Consider the following 19,652-nt stretch of genomic DNA (forward strand, 5'->3'; position numbering starts at 1 on the left):
CGTGAAGGACTGAAATCCTGCAGCGCCCGCAAGGTCCCCCTGCTTAAGAAAGCACATATACAGGGTCGTCTGAAGTTTGCCAATGAACATCTGAATGATTCAGAGGAGAACTGGGTGAAAGTGTTGTGGTCAGATGAGACCAAAATCGAGCTCTTTGGCATCAACTTAACTCACCGTGTTTGGAGCAGGAGGAATGCTGCCTATGACCCCAAGAACACCATCCCCACCGTCAAACATGGAGGTGGAAACATTATGCTTTGGGGATGTTTTTCTGCTAAGGGGACAGGACAACTTCACCGCATCAAAGGGACGATGGACGGGGCCATGTACCGTCAAATCTTGGGTGAGAACCTCCTTCCCTCAGCCAGGGCATTGAAAATGGGTCGTGGATGGGTATTCCAGCATGACAATGACCCAAAACACACGCCCAAGGCAACAAAGGAGTGGCTCAAGAAGAAGCACATTAAGGTCCTGGAGTGGCCTAGCCAGTCTCCAGACCTTAATCCCATAGAAAATCTGTGGAGGGAGCTGAAGGTTCGAGTTGCCAAACTTCAGCCTCGAAATCTTAATGACTTGGAGAAGATCTGCAAAGAGGAGTGGGACAAAATCCCTCCTGAGATGTGTGCAAACCTGGTGGCCAACTACAAGAAACGTCTGACCTCTGTGATTGCCAACAAGGGTTTTGCCACCAAGTACTAAGTCATGTTTTGCAGAGGGGTTAAATACTTATTTCCCTCATTAAAATGCAAATTTATAACATAATTGTTTTGTTGTTATTTTGTCTCTCACTGTTCAAATAAACCTACCATTAAAATTATAGACTGATCATTTCTTTGTCAGTGGGCAAACGTACAAAATCAGCAGGGGATCAAATACTTTTTTCCCTCACTGTACAGTTCCATGGATTCAAGCACATGTACAAAGGTAAACCAAACACCCATTGACTCAATTGTACCACGACAAAATACTCTCCTCACACTGAATAGGACATTCCTGGATGGTGCTCAGAATGTATTAAGTCAAATGAAAAGCCTGGTACTTCTCAAGAGGACTCCGCTGTCTTTTCTCCTCACAGAGTTAACGAGAGATCAAAGCGGATAAATTAATAGAGGGTGGACTGTGTGTGTGTGTGTGTGCGCTTAGCGTGTGTGTGCTTAACGTACAGTGGGGAGAACAAGTATTTGATACACTGCCGATTTTGCAGGTTTTCCTACTTACAAAGCATGTAGAGGTCTGTAATTTTTATCATAGGTACACTTCAACTGTGAGAGACGGAATCTAAAACAAAAATCCAGAAAATCACATTGTATGATTTTTAAGTAATTAATTTGCATTTTATTGCATGACATAAGTATTTGATACATCAGAAAAGCAGAACTTAATATTTGGTACAGAAACCTTTGTTTGCAATTACAAAAATCATATGTTTCCTGTAGGTCTTGACCAGGTTTGCACACACTGCAGCAGGGATTTTGGCCCACTCCTCCATACAGACCTTCTCCAGATCCTTCAGGTTTCGGGGCTGTCGCTGGGCAATACGGACTTTCAGCTCCCTCCAAAGATTTTCTATTGGGTTCAGGTCTGGAGACTGGCTAGGCCACTCCAGGACCTTGAGATGCTTCTTACGGAGCCACTCCTTAGTTGCCCTGGCTGTGTGTTTCGGGTCGTTGTCATGCTGGAAGACCCAGCCACGACCCATCTTCAATGCTCTTACTGAGGGAAGGAGGTTGTTGGCCAAGATCTCGCGATACATGGCCCCATCCATCCTCCCCTCAATACAGTGCAGTCGTCCTGTCCCCTTTGCAGAAAAGCATCCCCAAAGAATGATGTTTCCACCTCCATGCTTCACGGTTGGGATGGTGTTCTTGGGGTTGTACTCATCCTTCTTCTTCCTCCAAACACGTCGAGTGGAGTTTAGACAAAAAAGCTATAATTTTGTCTCATCAGACCACATGACCTTCTCCCATTCCTCCTCTGGATCATCCAGATGGTCATTGGCAAACTTCAGACGGGCCTGGACATGCACTGGCTTGAGCAGGGGGACCTTGCGTGCGCTGTAGGATTTTAATCCATGACGGCGTAGTGTGTTACTAATGGTTTTCTTTGAGACTGTGGTCCCAGCTCTCTTCAGGTCATTGACCAGGTCCTGCTGTGTAGTTCTGGGCTGATCCCTCACCTTCCTCATGATCATTGATGCCCCACGAGGTGAGATCTTGCATGGAGCCCCAGACCGAGGGTGATTGACCGTCATCTTGAACTTCTTCCATTTTCTAATAATTGCGCCAACAGTTGTTGCCTTCTCACCAAGCTGCTTGCCTATTGTCCTGTAGCCCATCCCAGCCTTGTGCAGGTCTACAATTTTATCCCTGATGTCCTTACACAGCTCTCTGGTCTTGGCCATTGTGGAGAGGTTGGAGTCTGTTTGATTGAGTGTGTGGACAGGTGTCTTTTATACAGGTAACGAGTTCAAACAGGTGCAGTTAATACAGGTAATGAGTGGAGAACAGGAGGGCTTCTTAAAGAAAAACTAACAGGTCTGTGAGAGCCGAATTCTTACTGGTTGGTAGGTGATCAAATACTTATGTCATGCAATAAAATGCAAATTAATTACTTAAAAATCATACAATGTGGTTTTCTGGATTTTTGTTTTAGATTCCGTCTCTCACAGTTGAAGTGTACCTATGATAAAAATTACAGACCTCTACATGCTTTGTAAGTAGGAAAACCTGCAAAATAGGCAGTGTATCAAATACTTGTTCTCCCCACTGTATGTGTGTGTCTGTGTGTATGCGCATGTGTGTGTGACAGAGCTCCTGGGTATATTAATGGAGTAACACATTACGCAAGATTTTAGCTCTGGTTTAACCGAGATTAAGGCACAAGCAGAGACACAGTCACAGACCCAAAGCCAAGTCACAGACCCAGAGTAAACATCACAGACCCAGTAGAGGTAAGTTCACAACCCCATCTCTCCAAGTTGTCCTTGAGTCCCTGTCTCTCTTCCCCTAATCACCTCCTAAGATAGATTTGGCTGAGGAGCTATCTCCGCTGCTTTCTGTTTGGCTCTTATCTAAGACAATAATGACATTCATTTATTTAGCCTCTCTGAAATTAGGCGGCGGCTATGGTTATTGAGTCCGTATCGTAGGCGGCACATAGCGAAGCGGGAGCCAGAAAGACGCAGCTTAATTATTTAGCTGTGCTTTTGGCTCACTGCGGTGGGTCTGGGCCGAGCCAGACACACAAACAAACACACTGACAAACTGCAGGGCCAAAGACAAGTCTCGAATGACAGTCTGGCAGCAAGGCAGAGCGCTGTACCACAGGCCGCTGTTGTGGGGAGAGATAACTGCTTTTAGGAGATTTGTAACAGAGTAAGGATGATATAAAAACAATAGACTGAGCCCCTCGTCAGCATCAGAGCCGTGCGGCACCCCGGTGTGGTGTTTATTGATCACTGATGGAGAATGCTGGGGCAGTCACTATCATAATGCAACAAAGTCTCAACCCTTATACTGTATACTGCACTTGCACACACACACGCACCAACGCACGGACACACACTTAACTAACCACCACAGACGGGTGATTGATTACGCACGACTTCACCAACAGCTCTGTTTATCAGGAGGTCCTGGGTATTGTGGCCACACAAGTTAGCAGGAGAGAGAGACAGGCAGGGAGAGAGAGAAAGAGGGAGAGAGAGAGATGCAGGGGGAGAGAGAGAGAGAGAGCGCGATGCAGGGGGAGAGAGAGAGCGAGCGAGCGATGCAGGGGGAGAGAGAGAGAGAGCGATGCAGGGGGAGAGAGAGAGAGCGATACAGGTGGAGAGAGAGAGCGATGCAGGGGGAGAGAGAGAGCGATGCAGGGAGAGAGAGAATATACACTGGTGGGATGTTTAATTACATCCACAGCACTGTCTTCTGTTTTTTATTTTATTTTTTCCCCCTCCCTTACTCCTTTCAGTAAATGCCTCTGTGTTGAGTGGATTCATATGGCCGATGCGAGAGACTCCATTAACAGTGAATTAAAGCCAATTTTAATGGGAGGCCCTGCCTCCTGCTCTCTCTCCCTCTCTCCTCCAGTCTCTCTCGCTCCTTTTCTCTACATCTCTATCTGTCTACCTCCCTCCCTCTCTCTGTGTGAGTGTAAGTATGTGAGTGTAAGTATGTGTGTGTGTGCGTGCGTGCGTTTGCGTGTGCGTGTGTGTGTGTGTGTGTGTGTGTGTGTGTGTGTGTGTGTGTGTGTGTGTGTGTGCTACAAATACACCAAACCACTCTCGCGCGGTGATTCATCAAGCTACAGGCAGTTTAACTGAGTCTCCACTCACAGCCCAAGTTTGGGCAAAATTACAAGTTTTTCTGATGAACGGCAGGGGCATTGTATTAATCAGGCAGAAGTTTACACCTCCTCATCTCTCAGTGTAAGTGTGAGTCTTAATAGACTCATGGCCATAACTCACAACAGCCAGTAGCTAAATGACAAGCATTCGACACACTCCACACATCAATCTCTACTCCCAAAATAAATGGAATTGATGCACCTTTTTTTGTGAATTGGCACTTGCCAGATTATTATAATTTTTTTAGGGGGTTGCAGATAGATTGTAACCTCCATCAATGTAATTGTCTGCATCACTTCCAATCCCCCATATGTTTTTTTTCTCTCGCAAATACAGAGTGAGGGAAAAAAGTATTTGATCCCCTGCTGATTTTGTAAGTTTGCCCAGTGACAAAGAAATGATCAGTCTATAATTTTAATGGTAGGTTTATCTGAACAGTGATAGACAGAATAACAACAAAAAACCCAGAAAAACGCATGTCATAAATGTTATAAATTGATTTGCATTTTAATGAGGGAAATAAGTATTTGACCCCTCTGCAAAACATGACTTAGTACTTAGTGGCAAAGCCCAAAATGATATATGTACAGTGAGGGAAAAAAGTATTTGATCCCCTGTACATTTGCCCACTAACAAAGACATGATCCGTCTATAATTGTAATGGTAGGTTTATTTGAACAGTGAGAGACAAAATAACAACAAAAAAATCCAGAAAAACGCATGTAGAAAATGTTATGAATTGATTTGCATTTTAATGAGGGAAATAAGTATTTGACCCCTCTGCAAAACATGACTTAGTACTTAGTGGCAAAACCCTTGTTGGCAATCACAGAGGTCAGACGTTTCTTGTAGTTGGCCACCAGGTTTGCACACATCTCTGGAGGGATTTTGTCCCACTCCTCTTTGCAGATCTTCTCCAAGTCATTAAGGTTTCGAGGCTGACGTTTGGCAACTCGAACCTTCAGCTCCCTCCACAGATTTTCTATGGGATTAAGGTCTGGAGACTGGCTAGGCCACTCCAGGACCTTAATGTGCTTCTTCTTGAGCCACTCCTTTGTTGCCTTGGCCGTGTATTTTGGGTCATTGTCATGCTGGAATACCCATCCACGACCCATTTTCAATGCCCTGGCTGAGGGAAGGAGATTCTCACCCAAGATTTGATGGTACATGGCCCCGTCCATCGTCCCTTTGATGCGGTGAAGTTGTCCTGTCCCCTTAGCAGAAAAACACCCCCAAAGTATAATGTTTCCACCTCCATGTTTGACGGTAGGGATGGTGTTCTTGGGGTCATAGGCAGCATTCCTCCTCCTCCAAACACGGCGAGTTGAGTTGATGCCAAAGAGCTCGATTTTGGTCTCATCTGACCACAACACTTTCACCCAGTTCTCTGAATCATTCAGATGTTCATTGGCAAACTTCAGACGGGCATGTATATTTGCTATCTTGAGCAGGGGGACCTTGCGGGCGCTGCAGGATTTCAGTCCTTCACGGCGTAGTATGTTACCAATTGTTTTCTTGGTGACTATGGTCCCAGCTGCCTTGAGATCATTGACAAGATCCTCCCATGTAGTTCTGGGCTGATTCCTCACCATTCTCATGATCATTGCAACTCCACGAGGTGTAAAAAAATGTATGCACGCATGACTGTAAGTCGCTTTGGATAAAAGCGTCTGCTAAATGGCATATTATTATATTATTATATGTTGCATGGAGCCCCAGGCCGAGGGAAATTTACATTTCTTTTGTGTTTCTTCCATTTGCGAATAATCGCACCAACTGTTGTCACCTTCTCACCAAGCTGCTTCGCGATGGTCTTGTAGCCAATTCCAGCCTTGTGTAGGTCTACAATATTGTCCCTGACATCCTTGGAGAGCTCTTTGGTCTTGGCCATGGTGGAGAGTTTGGAATGTGATTGATTGATTGCTTTTGTGGCCAGGTGTCTTTTATACAGGTAAAAATTGAGATTAGGAGCACTCCCTTAAATTCTAAGTTTTGAATCCGGCGTCGTTATGCGTATCAGTTAATTAACACTATGTCATGGAATCGGTACGTCAAAGATCTCTTCCCAACTATTTTGCAATCTATATGGGACGGCTGTCAATCCTTTGGTCCTTAAATGAAACTGGTATTCTTTTTTATTTATCACAATTTTCTTTAACCAATGATGTTATTTAATGCAGGGCAGACAGACAAGTTCCTTACTTTTTTCCCCCTTCCACTTTCCTCTTCCATTTTTGCAGTAATGCTGCAATTATTTGGTTGTAATTTTGGGTAGAGCAGACATTTCCATATGTTTTTGTTAGCTGCATGTGTGACATAACTCCACCAGATATCATTTACGAAGATTATATCTTTTTTAAACATTTTTTCAAAAAAATAATGTTTTTATATAAATTAGTATATTTGAGTTTAACCACAATATTTGTTGCATTATTTTTTCTGTAGTTTCTAAAGGATTAAATTGAAATTGCAACCAACTTTCTATGGCTTGTTTTAGAAATAATGAAATAGTGATTTCCTTTTCAAATAACTGAAAGTGAGAGGTTGTAATCTGAATAAAGGGAAAAAGGTCCTTCTTGAACATTGAGAGAGACAATCTTACTAATTTGCTAAAGAACCAGTTCGGATTTAAGTATAACTTTTGTATGACTGAAGCTTTTAGTGATAGGTCTAATGCTTTAATATTTAATAATTTCTTTCTTCCGAATTAATATTAATTATATAAATAGGCCCGTTTCATTTTGTCTGGCTTGCCGTTCCAAATAAAATAGATTTTTTTTTTCTCATGTAATTTAAAAAACTGTTCGCTAGGCATAGGCAAGACCATAAGCAAATAGGTAAACTGGGATAATACTAAAGAGTTAATCAGGGTGATTTTTCCACAAATTGACAGGTATTTACCTTTCCATGGTAGCAAGATCTTATCTATTTTTGCTAACTTTGTATTAAAATGTATTGGAGTGAGATTCATTTGGGATATGTATTCAGAGTATATCCACATCACCATCAGACCATTTTATTGGTAAACTACATCGTATTGTAAAAAAAATATTTTTTAGTGATCCAATACGTAATATAGTACATTTATCATAACTTGTCGGACTTAATACGAGATGTAATCTGGAAATGTGGGGGTGGTGAGTTTGATTGAATGTAGGCTTTTGTATGTGTAAAAAATTCACAAAACAAGGAGCACGATTTCCATAATTTATTTTGGGAGCAGAGATGTGATGTGTTGGGCTGGATTTGCACCAAACATAACGCTTTGTAATCCGGACATAAATCATAAATCCTAAACTTATTAAGGCTTGCCAAAGCCATAACAAAGGGGTTGAATACTTATTGACTTGGAGCTTTTAATTTTGTATTAATTTGTTTAAAAAATAATCTAAAAACATAATTCCACTTTGACATTATGGGGTATTTTGTGTAGGCCAGTGACACAAAATCTCAATTTAATCATTTTTAAATTCAGGCTGTAACACAACAAAATGTGGAAAAAGTCAAGGGGTGTGAATACTTTCTGATGGCACTGTATACACTCAAAAGTATAGGCCTACAGACATTGAAGTAGCACTGATATTTCTATAGTATAGAGTTATACATTTAGTACACACTTTTCCGCCCTCTTATAATAGCCCAGAGTCAAAGCAAATGCATTCAACATGGACATTTAATCAGTAGAAAAGCAGTTGACATTTAAAGAGTTCCACTTTCGTCTGACAGACATTTAATTGCGCTAAAGCCGGCTGTGTAACTCCTTTCTCTCTCTTTGCTAGGAGTGTCTGTATGTGTGTCTGTGTTTGTGTGTGTGTGTATGCGCCCACGTCTCTCGTGGAGAAACACACAGTGACATTGTCGTCTTCGATTTACACCAAACTAATAGCTTTGTGTGTACATCCCAGTCAGGCCGGAATTAACTTTCCAAATGACGTTCCCAGCATTTATTCAATACCAGATAGTAATGAAATCACAGTGAAATGGCATGGCGGCTGTATCGAAGCCACTGCTATTCATGCTACATGAAACATTTGGTCCTCAATTAAATTTGATGAATTCTAGGAAAGAAACACAAGCTCTCCACTTCTGTCCCCTTGACCTTTTGTCACTAGCTGACTGGTCCAAACTTAAAGGCACCATTGAGTATAATTTGATATGATAGCCTTGACATCATCTTTGTGAATGCTCGTAATTCTTAGCAAAACATTATTGTGCGCTTTACCCCTTGATACAGCTACAGGCCAGAGGGTTGGACAGATGAGTTCTAGCATAGCGCTACTTTGAGCTACAATGAGCCAGTTAGAGCCAAAGTCATAGTCAATGTTTTTTGAGTATCTAGGGGTATGGTGGTACTGTAGAATGGCAGTGAGTGCTTCAGCCTTCTGAAAACAGCACCTCAGGCACTATGCAATTATTCCAGAACAACACATAGAGTGAGTTTGTGTGTGTGTGTGTGTGTGTGTGAGACAGACAGACAGACAGACAGACAGACAGACAGAGCGAGAGAGCGAGAGAGGAGTTGGTGTGTGTGTGAGAGAGAGAGCGCGAGTTGGTGTTGGTGCCAAGTAAGTCATTGAGGCAGACAGGGATGCCAGTTACAGTCGCAGCGATTCCCAACCACCTGAGGTGGATCAGTAGAGACCAATTTCAAATCAAATCAATTTTTATTTTCCACATGCACCGAATACAACAGGTGTAGACAATACAGTGAAATGCTTACTTACAAGCCCTTAACCAACAATGCAGTTTTTAAGAAAATAAAAAGTGTTAAGTAAAAAATAGGTAAGTAAAAAATAAAACATTATTAAAGAGCAGCAGTAAAATAAAAGAACATTAGGAAGGCTATATAGAGTTGAAGTCGGAAGTTTACATTCACTTAGGTTGGAGTCATTAAAGCTCGTTTTTCAACCACTCCACAAATTTCTTGTTAACAAACTATAGTTTTGGCAAGTCGGTTAGGACATCTACTTTGTGCATGACACAAGTAGTTTTTCCAACAATTGTTTACAGACAGATTATTTCACTTATAATTCACTGTATCACAATTCCAGTGGGTCAGAAGTTTACATACACTAAGTTGACTGTGCCTTTAAACAGCTTGGAAAATTCCAGAAAATGATGTCATGGCTTTAGAAGCTTCTGATAGGCTAATTGACATCATTTGAGTCAATTGGATGTGTACCTGTGGATGTATTTCAAGGCCTACCTTCAAACTCAGTGCCTCTTTGCTTGACATCATGGGAAAATCAAAAGAAATCAGCCAAGACCTCAGAAAAAAGATTGTAGACCTCCACAAGTCTGGTTCATCCTTGGGAGCAATTTCCAAACGCCTGAAGGTACCACGTTCATCTGTACAAACAATAGTACTCAAGTATAAACACCATGGGACCACGCAGCCGTCATACCGCTCAGGAAGGAGACGCGTTGTCTCCTAGAGATGAACATACTTTGGTGCGAAAAGTGCAAATCAATCCCAGAACAGCAGCAAAGGACCTTGTGAAGATGCTGGAGGAAACAGGTACAAAAGCATCTATATCCACAGTAAAACGAGTCCTATATCGACATAACCTGAAAGGCCGCTCAGCAATAAAGAAGCCACTGCTCCAAAACCGCCATAAAAAAGACAGACTACGGTTTGCAACTGCACATGGGGACAAAGATCGTACTTTTTGTAGAAATTTCCTCTGGTCTGATGAAACAAAAATAGAACTGTTTGGCCATAATGACCATCGTTATGTTTGGCGGAAAAATGGGGTGCCTTGCAAGCCGAAGAACACCATCCCAACCGTGAAGCATGGGGGTGGCAGCATCATGCTGTGGGGGTGCTTTGCTGCAGGAGGGACTGGTGCACACAAAATAGATGGCATCATGAGGAAGGAAAATTATGTGGATATATTGAAGCAACATCTCAAGACATCAGTCAGGAAGTTAAAGCTTGGTCGCAAATGGTTCTTCCAAATGGACCCAAGCATACTTCCAAAGTTGTGGAAAAATGGCTTAAAGACAACAAAGTCAAGGTATTGGAGTGGCCATCACAAAGCCCTGACCTCAATCCTATAGAACATTTGTGGGCAGAACTGAAAAAGTGTGTGCGAGCAAGGAGGCCTACAAACCTGACTCAGTTACACCAGCTCTGTCAGGAGGAATGGGCCAAAATTCACCCAACTTATTGTGGGAAGCTTGTGGAAGGCTACCCGAAACGTTTGACCCAAGTTAAACAATTTAAAGGCAATGCTACCAAATACTAATTGAGTGTATGTAAACTTCTGACCCACTGGGAATGTGATGAAAAAAATAAAAGCTGAAATATATCATTCTTTCTACTATTATTCTGACAATTCACATTCATAAAATAAAGTGGTGATCCTAACTGACTTAAGACAGGGAATTTTTACTAGGATTAAATGTCAGGAATTGTGAAAAACTGAGTTGAAATGTATTTGGCTAAGGTGTATGTAAACTTCCGTCACACCACCACCACGCTTGACCTTTGGTATGATGTTCTTACTGTTCTTAACGTTCTATGGACAGATGATTCAAAAATATAACTTTTTGGATTCCACAGTAAGAACATCATACCAAAGGTCAAGCATAGTGGTGGTGGTGTGATGGTTTGGGGATGCTTTGCTGCCTCAGGACCTGGACGACGTGCCTTAATAGAAGGAACCATGAATTCCGCTCTGTATCAGATAATTCTACAGGAGAATGTCAGACCATCCGTCTGTGAGCTGAAGCTGAAGCGCAGCTGGGTCATGCAGCAAGACAATGATCCAAAACACACAATCAAGTCAGCATGAAAATTGCTAAAAAGCAACAAATTGGAAGTTTTGGAATGGCCTAGTCAAAGTCCAGACCTAATCCCAATTGAGAAGTTGTGGCAGGACTTGAAACGAGCAGTTCATGCTTGAAAACCCACACGTCACTGAGTTAAAGCAGTTCTGCATGGAAGAGTGGGCCAAAATTTCTCCACAGCAACTTGAGAGACTGATCAACAACTACAGCAAGTATTTGGTTGGAGTCATTGCAGCTAAAGGTGGCACAACCAGTTATTGAGTGTAAGGGGGCAATTACTTTTTCACACAGGGGAATTGGGTGTTGCATAACTTTGTTTAGGAAATAAATGAAATAAATATGTAATTGTTGTGTTATTTGTTCACTTATGTTCCCTTTATCTAATATTAGGTTTTGGTTGAAGATATGATAACATTCAGTATCACAAATATGCAAAAGTAGAGAAAATTAGAAAGGGGGCAAAAACTTTTTCATAGCACTGTACAGTTACTTTAAATCCTATCTGCATATTTGAAGACATGGCATATGAGGTGAGGTGAAACACCCAAAACGTTTATGGCAACTGCAGTCTAATATTGGAATTAATGATACCGTGTGAGAGAGGCGTGTATTATATAATGTGATATTGTAAGTGTGAGTTAACATGCAGGTTATCACACGGCCATACATCCTCTCTTTTTAATTAAAGCCTGCACTCATGTATGATGTCGATAATGAGAGCACATAACTTCAAGTTTTCTGCTTCACACGTTTGATTGGCTGCGGGAGCTGCAGGGGCCATCTCATGCATGTGTGTGTGTGTGTGTGTATGTGTATGTGCCATTGCTCGTGACTGTAAGTGTGTGTCAGGGTAAGCGCTCCAGGTCTGTGGTGTAGAACTGTGAACAGATACAGATTACAGAACCCTGGGAGAACCATGTAACAACCCCTGCACGACAGCGTCTCAACTCAAAGCCCTCACCATTGGAGACTAAACTCGATTTAAATCAAACTGTTACAACCACACAGTGGAAGATTGATTCCATCTGTTTCTATTTTCTTTCTCCCTGACCCCATCCATCTATCCATAGTTAAACGTGTTACACAGGTTTTAGACTCAGGGGGATTGGTCACAAAGATCACAGGTGTCTTTCACCAGAGAGTAAGCCTGGACAGAGAGACAGACACACAGAGATAGAGAGGATGACAGGCAGTGTGTGAGGCCTCAGACGGTTCTGTACAGGGCTAAGCTGGGAGGAAAGGTGTGTGGGAGATGTCAGGTGAGCCAGCCCCTGGTGTATGGCAGGACAAAAACAACAGAATCTGACAGGTAATGGCCAGCTAAGAAAGCAGCTACCGCTAGATTGCTTGTAGACTGCTGACTTTAGACTGGCTAATGATGCTCTAAGGAACCTGTATGAGCATAGGAACTGCTGTTTAAGTAATGCCTGTATATAAGCCGTATAAGCACAGGTAATATCCTGCAATGAAGATATTTTCACCCCAGTGCCTTTTTTTAAATCATTTTTTGTTTTGTTGATTCAACGGAGGAGAAGAGCATCCGGCAGCATGGTAGAAAATATTGCAGTACATATTCTGCTGTTCTTTCGCGTGTGCGATGACGTCAGAGGTGAAAACATTGTTCATTGATTGCAGGAACTTCTTTGTTGTTGTAATATCTCAAACGGACATGGCAGTTTCACCAATGAAGGATTCTAGCTTTACGGTAATGTCCAGGATGCATTACAAGATGGTGGGTCTAGATTCTGCCCTGATTTGTAGACAAGTTACATTATCACATTTTCTGTGAAACCAGAGGCCAGGGGAAATGTAATAGCTAATCAGAGACGGGGAGGAAAAGGAATCTCTGGATGAATCCCAAATGGCACCCTATTCCCTATATAGTGCACAACTTTTGACCAGAGCCCTGTTCAAAAGCAGTAAAGGGAATAGGGTACCATTTTGGACTGCAGGCTTCGTGTCCATTTCATTAGCCTGAGAAAAGGCATCCTATTATGTGATCAACAAATAGATAATGAGGGCTCATTTGCTGCATATTGGCCTCAGTACATGCCAGCGGGCTCTGACATTTGGCTGTCTGTGGCGGCTCACTGCAGGGGGGCTAGGGGGGGAGAGGAGAGAAAGAGGAGAGCAGACGGCAGGCACAGTGGAGAGAGGAGTCACACAGACACACACTCATAAACACACACACACGCATGTGCACACACACACACACACACAAACGTGGTGAACTCTTCAACTCTCTGTCAACACACACACGACAAGAAAACTCTTTAATTGTGTCTGCACATGCATGTGCGCACACCCACATAAACCTGATGCACTCTGTGTCAGAAGCAGTGCTCTTGGGAGCTATAAAAAAAGTGGTCAGATGACGCAGATGCTAAGCTACAGGACTGTTTTGCTAGCACAGACTGTAACATGTTCCGGGATTCTTCAGATAGCATTGAGGAGTACACCACATCAGTCACTGGCTTCATCAATAGGTGCATCGATGACGTCGTCCCCACAGTGACCGTACGTACATACCCCAACCAGAAGCCATGGATTATAGGCAACATCCGCACTGAGCTAAAGGGGAGATCTGCCGCTTTCAAGGAGCGGGACTCTAATGCGGACGCTTATAAGAAATCCCGCTATGCCCTCCGATGAACCATCAAACAGGCAAAGAGTCAATACAGGACTAAGATTGAATCGTACTACACCGGCTCTGACGCTAATAACATCTGCTCAGTCCCCTCCTGTACTCCCTGTTCACCCATGACTGCATGGCCAGGCACGACTCCAGCACCATCATTAAGTTTGCCGACGACACAACAGTGGTAGGCCTGATCAACGACAACGATGAGACAGCCTATAGGGAGGAGGTCCGAGACCTGGCCGTGTGGTGCCAGGATAACAACCTCTCCCTCAACGTGACCAAGACAAAGGAGATGATTGTAGACTACAGGAAAAAAGAGAGGACTGAGCACACCCCCATTCTCATCGACGGGGCTGTAGTGGAACAGCTTGAGAGCTTCAAGTTCCTTTGTGTCCACATCACCAATGAACTATCATGGTCCAAACACACCAAGACAGTCGTGAAGAGGGCACGACAAAGCCTATTCCCACTCAGGAGACTGAAAATATTTGGCATGGGTCCTCAGAACCTCAAAAATCTCTACAGCTGCACCATCGAGAGCATCCTGACTGGTTGCATCACCGCCTGGTATGGCAACTGCTCGGCCTCTGACCGCAAGGCACTACAGAGAGTAGTGCGTACGCCCCAGTACATCGCTGGGGCCAAGTTTCCTGCCATCCAGGACCTCTATACCAGGCGGTGTCAGAGGAAGGCCCTCAAAATTGTCAAAGACTCCAGCCACCCTAGTCATAGACTGTTCTCTCTGCTACCGCACGGCAAGCGGTACCGGAGCGCCAAGTCTAGGTCCAAAAGGCTTCTCAACAGCTTCTACCCTCAAGCCATAAGACTCCTGAACAGCTAATCTTGGCTACCCGGACTATTTGCACTGCCCCCCCCCACCCCCACCCCATCTTTTTACGCTGCTGCTACTCTTAATTATTTATGCATAGTCATTTTAACTCTTCCCACATGTACATATTACCTCAACTACCTCAACTAGCCGGTGCCCCCGCACATTGACTCTGCACCGGTACCCCCCTGTATATAGCCTCCCTACTGTTATTTTATTGTTTTCTCAACACTTTTTTGTTGTTGTTGTTTTATTTTACTTTTTTTATTGGTTAAGGGCTGTAAGTAAGCATTTCACGGTAATGTCTACACCTGTTGTATACGGCGCATGTGGCAAATAAAATTTGATTTTGATTTATACAAATATACTCAGAGATTAGAGAGGCTGTGAACCACAATAGAAGCTGTCATTATTCTCCCCTATTCCCTTTATAGTGCACTACTTTTGACGAGGTCCATAGGGGAAAGAGAACCATTTGAGACGCAGTCAGAGAGTGCGAGCAAGAGTAGCCTGGAGCTACCAGAAGAGTACAGTACAGTGTGAGAGGAGAGCAGAAAAGTGTCAGTTAGTGTGCTCTGTACTGTCACTGCATGGTAATCACAAGACCCAGAGGAAAGGTCACTGCTGAGAGAGACTGACTGGGTGTGGGAGTAATGGAGCAGGCTCTGAGGCCTGGCCAACCTGTGGAGATGGTGCCAAGGCCTGGTGCTGGGCTGGGGTCAGGGTGGGTGGTCTGCTGGTGGGGACCAGCCCCACTGTGGGGTGGATTTACTGGGGCTATCAACTAGTCTGAGGTTGGTTTGATGGAGGCTAAGGTCAAAGCCAAAGCCACTTAATAGGGGCAAAGCCAAATACTAATGTGGGTTAGCTAGCTGTGAGCCAAAGACCCAGTCTTGGATGTGAGTTTGAAGGGAAGAAGCCCAGAGGTAGGTTTATTTTCTGGGGACCAGAGCCCTATTACTGGGGTGTGTTTGCTTGAGGCAGGTTGGCCTGAACAGCAGGCCTTGGCCTGGGGGATGGGATGATGGAAGGAGGCAAGGTCTGGGTCTGGATCTGGCTGTCTTGTGACTCCTGTCCAGCTCTAGTCCTCCCCTGCCTGGCTGCTACATAATGGACCTGAGACTGGGAGGGGAGCTCTGGTCGACTGTCAAGTTCTGGTCCTCCGCTGCCTGGCTGCCTAATTGGGTCAAACTTATTACCAGCCATTCTGCCAAGAATAGGCCTGGCCGTCAGGACATCAGTGGTCAGTACAGAGGAGGGGACAGGCTAGCTAGGGCTGCAGATGGTCAAAGAACTGTCAGAGCAGGACGCACAGAACACTGACAGGGAGAATGTCAGCCGCACACACAGAAACAGACTCGCGCACACACAGAATCACACACACACACACACACACAGCGACATTAACCGAAGTCGCATCCTGTGACACGGTCGCCGTGGTGACTCATTGTATAGCCAATCCACACCTTTAGATTGAACACTCATTTCAGTTCCCATAATCACACTTCTCTCTTTTCTCTGCCTATACCTTTCTTTTATGCCTCTCCCTCTGCAGGGTATAATCACACTTATCCCCAGAGTGAAATGCCAAACCTCCATCCCACTAAGTAAGGAGAAAAGTGCCCATGGCCCTCAGCACTATGGTCAAAAAGGTAAAGATGTTTTCATGAGGTTTCACAGTGGGTGTAAGGTAGGGGTGTAAATCAGTGGTGACTGTGGAACATACAGTGCCTTGGAAAGTATTCAGACCCCTTGACTTTCTCCAAATTTTCTTACGTTACAGCCTTATTCTAAAATGGATTAAATGAAAAGAAATCCTTAGCAATCTACACACAATACCCCATAATGACAGAGCGAAAACAGGTTTTTATACTTTTTTTTGCACATGTATTACAACTTAAAAACAGAAATATCTTATTTACATACGTATTCAGAATAAAGGGTCTGAATACTTATGTAAAGTAAACCTGTTTTTGCTTTGTCATTATGGGGTATCGTGTGTAGATTGTTGAGCAAAAAAAACATTTAAATCCATTTTAGAATAAGGCTGTAACGTAACAAAATGTGGAAAAAGTCAAGGGGTCTGAATACTTTCCGAATGCACTGTATGTTCAGCTAAAGAGAGAGAGATGGAGGGAGGGAGGGAGAGAGAGAGAGAGAGAGAGTACAAAAGAAAATGAGAAAAAGGGAGAGAAAAAGGATCAAGAAAGACGAGCGAGAGAGGAGAGGAACACTGGAGGTCTAAAGGAGAGAGAGGTAGAGAGAGTGATGAAATCAAGACAGAGAAAAAGAGAGCCACCTCTATTCCCCTCTCTCTCCTAGGGGAGGAGGAAAGGAGGATAGATGGATGCGAGTGTTAGTGCCTCTGGCGCGTCGGTGGCAGTCTGCATGCCAAGCTGTGTGTGTGTGGTGCAGCGGTGCAGCAGGGATAATACTAAATCAGTGGGCACCGTCAACACTATAAATTAACTGCGACTTACATACACACACACAAACACACAGGCGCATGCTCACACGTGTGCGCGCACACACACACACACACACACACACACACACACACACACACACACACACACTGAGCCCCTCGCGACATGCACCACTGAACCTCTGCATAGTCAACCACACACCAGTTTCAATTCAATCTGCACAGAGGAGGAAGGAAGAGAGGGAGGGACTAGGAGGGAGAGGAAAGGAGAACTTGGAAACGTGTCTTATTAAAGCTGAAGAAGCATCCATTGACCCAAAACTCTTTTCTCGATTGTGGTTGAGAGGTCTTTTTCAAGAGAGGAGAGAAGATACAACGTCAATAAGAGAAACGGAGAGAAAAGAAGAGAGGAACTAGGGGCCAGGGCCCAAAGTCTGATTCCTGCTTCATGCCAATGTCACCTTGCAGCAGCTGCTGCTGTCATCCTACTAATGCAGCCAATGTGACCCCTGATCCCTGTAGTTAATGATGAGGGTGGTGCTGGGCTGGGATGTGCTGGAGAGAAGAGGACACTGGCTGGCACACTATGCTCAGCCCTACTGGGACTCACATTCATACTTAGTGGCACAGTCTCTAATGCCACCCTATTCCCTGTATAAACAAGTGCACTACTTTTAAACAGCACCCTTTGTGGCCAAATGACCAAAGCCCAAATGACACCCTTTCTTAAATAGAGGAACATGGGAATAGTCAGAGACCTCACTCTTTCAAATAAAAAGCAATGGAATCATCACTATTAAAAGGGGGTATTTTTCTCACCCAGGACCTCAGTAAAAGGTGGTATGACAACATACATTTCCATCACTTCTCTCTCTTACCTGGAAATCTCTCTCGTCCAGAATCTCTTTCCTCCATCGTACCAGGAAAGCAGCACACACGTAGAGATGGAAGTGAGAGAATCCCTCTGGCTCAGCCTGCAGAGAGAGAGAGAGAGAGAGAGAATTACACAACTAAACAAATATTCTAACATATCCTGAGTTATTTTGACAATGAACTCAGTATTGAACAGACAGCATTAGAAAGCAGCAGTAGAGCGACAGTGAAGATAATACTGTAGCATCCTCCCAGTGCCCTCCATATCCATCTCTCCACTTAGGCCTACTCTACCTTGACATTATGTTTGATAGGAAGACTTAAATCTACTCTCAGAGTGGGAATTTGGACGCCTGGCAGAGCGAGAGAAAACGGAAAAAAAGTCACAATCAGAGAATTTACACTCGACTAGGAGCTGAAAGACAAATCCTTGTTAAATTTGCCCTTTCCTGTTTCTCCTCCCTTCTTTCAGACGCTCATTACATTTCCAGGCCCGCTTTTACAGTGCTGAATAAAGGAGAGAAATTAAAGTGAGAGAGAGAGAGAGTGTGAGATGGCCCTCGTCTATAGCCCTGGATAGCCCTCGTCTAAAGGGCTATCCAGGCGAATTAAAGCTCTTAAAACAGACTGAAGGACTAAAGGAGTGGAAATGGGACAAGATGTTCAAGTGCTTACAGTAAGACTGGTCTTCACAATGTGATGTCACGAGAGGCTGTGTCCTGGAGGGACGTTACATCCCCCTGAGATGGCTGCAAACCCAGACAGCTATGGCTCCATCTGCTGGTATGGTCGGGAACTCCAACCCTCTATGGCCAATCTTCCCACGCAGCTGAAACCAATCAGGAGGTGATGAGCTGAAGGTTTGTTGAAGGGAAGAGACACGGTCTCCAGCTGGGCTCTCTGGAGGACAAGAGTGCTGCACGTCCACTTCCATGAGGAATATAAGGATTTGGAGATACTTACCTTTGGGAAATACTCACCTTTGGATATATGCACCTGTGGAAATACGTGTGGGACATTTGGAAGGACGTTTTGCTGGGTTGGCCACTAGCTGCAACGTGGAAGACAGTAAGACTGGGGAAAAGTTATTTGAGCGAGGGAGAGTTATGATTTTGGATGTGGAAGAGACATCCCTGAACTGTTAACCCTTAAGAGCCACCAGAGAACAGTATTGTGTTATACTTTCGTTAGTTTCCCACGACCTTTAATAAAATCCTTGTTTTGGTTGAACCTGGTCTCCTTGCACTACTTGAGCAATCCCGCTGAAAGCTGTGTAGCCTCTCGTGACATCACAGATGGTGGAGAATACGGGCACGCTCAAGCGTTAATAGTGCATGTCAGAGGAGGATACCGAAGGTTTGATCACCCAGTTTTTCCCAAGTTGGCCGTAGGCTCCCCGCCGACTGAAATGGAGGACATATTGAAAGCCCTTGTTGCTGGCCAGCAAGCCCAGATGCAAGCAAACGTGGCTCTCTTGGAGGAGCAAAGAAAGCCAACCTTCTGAAGGCAGAGGAATTGCAGTTGCAGAGACAGAGGGTGGTCCAAAATACCCGCCCAATAAAGGCAAGTGACTTTATATCTAAGATGGGAGCTACCGATGACATTGAGGCATACCTGCATGCATTTGAGGCCACGGCCACTAGGGAAGCCTGGCCCAAGCAACAGTGGGTTGGTCTGTTAGCCCCCTTTCTAACCGGGGAATCAGCTGAATGCTGTCCGGGACCTGGGCCCTGACCAGGTTACTGACTAT

At 44.1% G+C, this 19,652-nt stretch overlaps 1 protein-coding gene across 3 annotated transcripts in view; it reads right to left on the minus strand.

Moving 5' to 3' along the window:
* The window catches only part of LOC121581256 (TBC1 domain family member 22B-like), a 215,630-nt gene that overhangs the window by 21,699 nt on the left and 174,279 nt on the right, over window positions 1-19,652 (minus strand). For all 3 annotated transcript variants that reach the window (XM_045224755.1, XM_045224756.1, XM_045224754.1), the window contains one exon: window positions 17,908-18,003. In XM_045224755.1, the coding sequence (XP_045080690.1) occupies window positions 17,908-18,003 (96 nt within the window). The remainder of the gene's footprint in view (window positions 1-17,907; window positions 18,004-19,652) is intronic.

Source organism: Coregonus clupeaformis, chromosome 14 (genome assembly GCF_020615455.1).
Source record: "Coregonus clupeaformis isolate EN_2021a chromosome 14, ASM2061545v1, whole genome shotgun sequence".
Lineage (NCBI taxonomy): Eukaryota > Metazoa > Chordata > Actinopteri > Salmoniformes > Salmonidae > Coregonus > Coregonus clupeaformis.